This window comes from Lontra canadensis, unplaced genomic scaffold, assembly GCF_010015895.1.
Source record: "Lontra canadensis isolate GAN:19392208 unplaced genomic scaffold, GSC_riverotter_1.0 scaffold9, whole genome shotgun sequence".
In the NCBI taxonomy this organism is placed as follows: domain Eukaryota; kingdom Metazoa; phylum Chordata; class Mammalia; order Carnivora; family Mustelidae; genus Lontra; species Lontra canadensis.
This window is the reverse complement of record NW_022631003.1, coordinates 22,616,492-22,623,686: the sequence shown is the minus strand read 5'-3', so window position 1 is coordinate 22,623,686 and position 7,195 is coordinate 22,616,492. Positions and strand designations below refer to the sequence as shown.

Sequence of the window (7,195 nt, the reverse complement as noted above, 5' to 3'; positions counted from 1 at the left end):
GGGGGGGGGGGGGGTCTCTGCTCAGCGGGGAGCCTGCTTCCTTCTCTCTCTCTGCCTGCCTCTCTGCCTACTTGCGATCTCTGTCAAATAAATAAATAAAATCTTTTTAATAAATAAATAATAAAAAATTTACAAATAAAGTAAAAATGGCTTCAAATGTATTTCTTGAAAAACAATAAACAAATGTCTAAGTTTTGGAAAAAGAGTGGAATGTCCTCAATCTGTACGAAGTTAGAGAGCCATATCCCTGAAAATACCAAGGTAAGACCTACACTCAATTCCTGTACCCCATTCACTATCTTTCTGGACCTCCTAATCTAGGGAACACTCATTTATTACCAAAGTCCACATTTCAGGGATACAACTAGAATTTAAAACATAATCTGCTAAAGGGCAATGACTAAAGGAGAATCAATTTGGTGAAGAAATCAAGTGTATTCATAAAGACACATGGTCACCATTTAACAAAAGTTCTGGACTACCTCTTGAAGTGTAGACGATTTCATCAGGATAGTCACTTTCAAAGGGAAAAAAAGTGCCTTGTATGTATTATATAGAATCATAACTAATTTTCTGAAAATCAGGCCTAAAACCAGAATTCTATACCATACTATTATTAATTAACTCTTCCTAGTTACCCACAAAGTACCAAACACTTTAAATCCTCTCATTTGATCTCCAAATCGCCCTTAGAAGTACAACCATTTTACAGGTTAAGAAATTTAAGCACAGAGTGATCAAGTAATTTGCCCAAAGTCACACAGCTAAAATGAAGATCCAGGATACAGATATCCCAGCTGTAATACTTAAACTGAGAGCCTTAACCTTTGGCTCTGATTATGTCTCATGTTTGAATTACAAAGTTTTTACATTTTAGGAAATCAGAGCTAAATTTTTCTTGCCAGTCATATTTGATAATATCAGTAAAATGAAAAATGATGAAATAATTCAGGCGCTTTCACAAATCTCTGTACTTCTAAAATCATACACAATTTACAGTGAGTTATACAGCACAGCGATCTGATAACTTTTCCATCAGCACGGACGTTTTAGGGGTACGGCTGTGGTAAAATTATCTACGGAAATCCAGCATTAAATCGCACAGGGGTTCCACTGAGCGGGTAAAGAAGGTTTTTATCTTGTTTTATTTGGGTTGGGGGTTTTTGTTTGTTTTGGGGTTCGAGGGTTTTGGGGTTTTGTTTTTGGAGTTTGTTCTTTGCAACCAGGGAGCTAGAAGGTGAACGACTTAAGCTGGAAAATGAGAAGTCGAATCGGCCTTTGCTCGGGGTGGGGGCGGACCGACCCGGCGCCGCCGCTTCCCGCCAGGGCGAGCACCCCCGGTAGCGGACCCCAGGGCACCGGGCGGCGGCGAGCCCCGCGACCGGAGGACGGCGGCGGGAGGCGAGGGAGACGGGCGGGGACGACCCGCGGGGCCCTTACCCAGCTCCGTGCCCCGGTTGCGCGCGGACATGGTGCGGGCCGCTGCAGCAGTCGCCGGCTCCTCTCCGCCCAGCAACCCTGCGCCCAGCCCTTCCTGCTTCCCGCCCGCCTCTCGGCGTCGTTGCGCTCGCCCCGCCCCGCTGCCTCAGGGGGGCAGGGCCGTGGACCTCGGTCCCCACGTCCGACCTCGGTCTCCGGGTGCGACCTCGGTCCGCGGCCCTGCGGGGTGGTCCTGCCGCCTCTCTCCTGCCCTCTGCCCCCAGCTGTGGGACTCGAGCACTGGCTCCCGAAATAATGCTACCAAAACCCGTTTTAAAATGTTTGAGGTGCCAAATGCACTGAATACGTTTAGAAACTTTATAGTGTGAGATTAAATAACGAGAGGGGAGAGGATCCCTCCCAGTTACTGTCCAAGAGCAGAGCTCTGCAGCCCCATACGTGAAGGGCAGCAGTGTAAGGGCGGCCAGCGAGCAGGGGCCGAGAGCACACTCTGACTTCCAACCTAGACAGGAGCAGCAGTTCTGTTGCCTGGCAGCGGGGGGGCGGGGCGGGGCGGAGACACCCAAGCGCGAGAAGTCAGGTTTCTCAGCATAGCACTGATAGTAATTAAGTGGGACACTGGGCACATCAATTTCCTTTCTAAGCTTCACTTTCCTAATCTCTAAGAAATGACCTTGACAATTTCTTGGAGCTCTAACTTCCCAATCTGTGATACTCACATTTTTTTCAGCCTAACTTTTCTGTAACCAGAAGGTTAAAATTGTCTAGAGTCACTCAACATAGACTACTAGTCGACTCATCTCTACTCATAATCAGAGGCACCTCCACTTTGCTGGGAGAAGGAAAACTTGGTTGTGGCTTGTCCACCACGAGCCAGTCACTGTGCTTGGTGTTTTTAGATACATGATAGCATTTGAGTCTCGGAACAATCCTGCCAAGTACGCATTATGTCTCTATTGCTACACCTGCAGACACCAAGGTTCTGAATAAAGAGGCATCCTGATATAGTGGAAACTGAGTAGGTTCCAAAAGGCTCAAATCCCTTAATGTACCAGCAATTCCACTTAATAAATAGGTGATTCTAGGAATGTTACTACTTGTCTGTAAAATAGGTAGATCAAAATCCATATGCCTTGCAAAGCTGTTGAATGTGTGTAAAGCCCCTAAGAAACATTATTACATGTAGCAGATGCTCAACAAATGGAAGCTGTTACTGTCATTGTCAGGTTCACACAACTACTATGGGGCTAAATAGGAAAAGTAATCCCAGTCTTACTCCCCTACACCGAGTTGCCTCTCTGCTTTCTCAAGACACAGCTGTTGCTCAGTATTCTGAATGTGTCTAGATTCTACTCATTCTTATAATAGCATTTTTCCTTTATTTTTATTTTAACCTGGAAAAAGTGAAAAACAGACCTTGGCAAACTGGAGCCCTTGCAGCTAGACCACGGTGCTCCCAAGTGGAACATCAACAACTTCACAGAATATCAACATCATCCAAGGTCACTGTAACCATGATCGATCAACAAAAATAAGACCACGCGTACTCCAAAAAAAACATGAACCTGTCCAAACCACAAAAATGACAAAAACGGTTCCTATCCTGGCTAATGTAAGTAACTGTCACTTCTTTATCCATCAGCTTGAACATAACCCTATAATTCTTGTATTTTAAGTCAGAATTAAGATGCCCTGTCAGGGAATTATCACTTCCTGCCAGCATCCAATCCAGAGTAATGTTCTGCTTCCTTGAACCTTCTCCAGATCATGTAACACGAGCTCAAATCCTGTCATTTCAAACACTGTCTTACTGAGATACCTCACATTTCCACATGGTGTTTTTCCGTGTCCCAATAAATCCAATAAATCAAATAAACCCAATGTATGCAACTATAGGATGGTTCCTGTGGTCTTCAGCTAGAAAGCACTGACGTCCCTAAAGGATACAAAGACAGTAAATTTTGCTTTTAGGGCCAGATACAACTCTAAGCCAAATTATAAGCCATTTCTTATATATCCACATATAATGTAAACTTACTAAAACAAATAAAAGTGGTGAAATCCTAACTTAGTTCAAACACCAGAATTGGGGTAGCCTCATACAGCTGACATATTAGCAACGTATCTGACAAAAATCTCTCAAGGACTTTTTCTAAAATTGACCTGTTGCTAATACTAATCTGTAATTAATCTCTGTAGTTTGAAAATAAGTTAAATCGTCAGGATTCAGGATAGTAGGGATAGAATGCAAACGGTGAGGGTTTTTTTATTGTTGTTGTTTGACTTATTTGTTCCAAGTAAGCTCTGCCCAACATGAGGCTTGACCTCACAACCCTGAGATGAAGTGTCACGTGCTCTACCAACTGAGCCAGCCACGAACCCCATGGAAAAAAACTTAATGGAGGAGGGCAACTTTCATTTTGTGAACTTCCCTTTTAAACTTACTGCGTTCTGAAACTTTTGAAGTATCCCTAAGGCAAGGCTTCTCAAAGTATGATCTGTAGACTACCACGGCTACACTGGAACCTCCCAAGAGTTTTTCTCCCAAGACTAATGCAGTTTCTAGGCTTACCACGGCCCTCCTGAATAGGAATCTCTAGGATCCTGGAATCCATATTTTCAACGAGTTCCTTCACATGATGTTAATGTAACCTAATTGTAAGGAATCATCAATCTAGGGGCAGAGAAGAGTAAACTATGCATGCCAGTCTGGAGTTAGGGCCAAAACTGGTTCTTACATGAGTAAAATCCATTCAAGTACTAAGTATTATTTTTCTAATCCATGCAAATTTTCTTACTTTTTTTTTAATATAACTTTTAAATTGCCAGATAGATTACTTGCCTTCCCATCCCCATTCCTTCAGTTAAAATTAAAGCTCTAAGAATATATCACATTTATCTTGAAGCCTCAAGAAACTGCAAGACCTGGGAGTTAGGAGTAATTCAACTGTTAACTTCCAAAGGGCATGGACCCTTTGTGTTTGGCTCTTGATAGGCCTAGAGTCTGGTGGAGTCATTGCCCCATAGTAGTCACAGGTGTATATTTGTTAGATGAACGACTACATATTTCTAGCGGGGCTATTTTTCTTACAGTGGTAAGTTTTACCTAGTCCAATTCCATTTGCCCATGATTTCTAAATGCATGCACAGATTCCTTAGGTAAATACTGACTTGGACTACGGATTATAACCAGTTTTTCTAAGTCAAAAGAGGGAAGGTGTAGAACTAGGCAAAAGTGTGAATGTGAGAATTGACATACTTCAGAACTGGAAGGACATTTAGAGAATATCTAACTTCCTCTCAGTGAACTAAGATAATAATTATATTGAGTCTTTTATAGAAGCTAAATTTATTCCATTTAAGTAACAGTTCTTTATTCTGAGACTAGCTCTTTCACTACCAACTTGGATTTTTAAAAATCTTTTATGAAGACTGTGGTTGTAGGAAAAAAAAATGTTAACCACCTCACTTGCCAAGATTAGAAGCGAACCATTCTATCTTACCCTGATCTATTCCTTTTTTTCTTTGATTGGTCCCCAAATCCCAAAGTTAGAGAATCATTGATAGAATAAATATATAATACTAAGTGCTTCCTATGAGTTAAGTTCTTACACTAATTATCTATGTGTGAGACCTACCATCTCCTTTTACAGAAAGAAACTACGGCTCAGAGAAATTAGTCCAAGTTCCAGAGGGTGGTTTAAAATCCAGGCAATATAACCCTGCAGACCATACAAGTGCTGTTCCCACTATCTTGTTGAAGCCAAACTCATTAGACCAGCCACCTAACCTCTGAAAGTCAGGATTTCTGTTTATAAAATGGGTAATATCTTACCTTCATTGGGTTATTGGAGATATTTTGATGTTCTATTCTTATTATATAAAGTGACTCACCTGTAAAGTATTATTACTGTTCATTAGCTATCATTTAGAGGCTCTGGCCTTGTTTCCACAGGTAATTTGTTAGATGCCTCCTTTGTGCCTTCAGGAACTCTGTTGATTCTCAACTGGTTTAGGTGGAACTCTACCCACTGGCAATTGTGCGTGCATTCTTGTAAATAAAGAAGAGCTAAACCACCTGAGAATGGTCTTGCTCCAGTTATTTTTTTTCCTTAGGAATCCCCCTAGTATAAGAGTCAACAGGTACACTAACTTATATGGCAACCCAACAGGAATCACTTTTTGTTTCAAAATATTAATCCTGATGTAAAACATAGGTAGCTACTAAAGAAATGTTCTCCCCTAGTCTGGATTTTCAATTCCCATTTTGTTGTTGCTCCTCCTAGAAAATTACATCTATGTGCCCCACCCCTCTGCCCTTAGTCTTGAAGAAAAGGCAGCTCAATTAATAATTCCACTGAAGTTGAACTACTAAAAATGTAACATCTTAAATTATAAATCATGGCACATATTTACCCTACTATTTTATAGCCATTAAAAAGAATGCATTGAACTTTATTTACTGATTGGAAAAATTCTCAAGACAATTTACTGACCACACTCAATCCTGGTGTTTCTTGGGCGAAACCTCTGGATGATACTACAACTGAGAAATAATGCCTGTGCTCTCGCTCTCTCTCTCTCTCTCACAAATAAATAAAATCTTTAAAAACAAGTCAGCAGACAACTATTAAATGCTGCTGAAGGTTTAGTAAAACAAGAACAGAAAAGGGATTGGGTTAGAAACAAAGAACAGTGGAGACTTTGACAAGTGCAACTTAAGTAGATATGTGCTTGACCTTTTTGCTTAAGTTAATTCTACTAGAAAATTCTACCATTACATAGTGTGATAGGCAGACTAAAGGCTTCCCAAAGATGTCCATGTCCCACACGCAGACACAAAAAAATTGTCCATGTCCTAATTCCTACAAATGTGATCTTATATGGCAAAAAAAGTTTGCAGATGTCATTAAGAATCTTGAACTGGGGAAATTATCCAGGTAAGTCCAATGTAGTCACACATATCCTTTTAAGTGAAGGAGGGTGTCACGAGAGTCCAAGATTTGAAGATACTAAGCCGCTGGCTTTGAAGACAGAGGAAACTTACTGTTTGCTTGGTTATTTCTTTTAAGGAAAGTTATCAAGGGTCATTCACAGATGAATAAGGAGACAAAAAGCAATTTGACAGAGACGTTATTCATTGGTCTAAAGTATTTCCATTACTAGTTTAATATACCCCTCATGTGTTAAAAAACAAGTACAAGTCTAAACCCAGTTGACCCACTTTATTAGAAGGTTGGTAAAAAGGTTTTTTGAACGCCATCTGCACTTGAAAGATAAAGTAAAATAAACATTGCAGAGCTACAATTATCCCAGTTTTATAAAATATTTTCTAACTGCATACAGACATACAGATACACAAAAATGCCATTAATGCTCACTGAATTTTAACAGATTTGGGGGATGGTGTGATTTTAAGTGATTTTCCTGCTTTCAGCCAATTCTGACTCACCTTATTTTTTTTCTTATAACTAGGCATGTGTCACTTAAATAAGTCATTACTCTGAAAAATTTTTTAAGAAGCAGGTCAAGCATTTCTGTCCAATGCTGGAGGAAGGTTTAAGTGCAAACCCAGCGAAAAACATGGAAATTTTAAAAATCCAGTACAAGTAACTGAATTTCAAAATTAGGAAACAATATGTTTACTAAAGATTGTTTAACCATATTGTCTTTTGATATAGTTATGATAAAAAAAAACTTTTCTGACAATTTCCATTTATAAACTCAAATCTGTATTTTTCCCAGGAAACAAACA

At 40.2% G+C, this 7,195-nt stretch overlaps 1 protein-coding gene across 1 annotated transcript in view; it reads right to left on the bottom strand.

Annotated features, from left to right (window-relative positions):
- Nucleotides 1-1,539, bottom strand: part of DERA (deoxyribose-phosphate aldolase) — a 113,358-nt gene extending 111,819 nt beyond the window's left edge. The window contains exon 1 of the mRNA XM_032855080.1: nt 1,441-1,539. Coding sequence (XP_032710971.1) covers nt 1,441-1,471 — 31 coding nt within the window. The 5' untranslated portion in view covers nt 1,472-1,539. The remainder of the gene's footprint in view (nt 1-1,440) is intronic.
- Nucleotides 1,540-7,195: the final 5,656 nt, after the last annotated feature.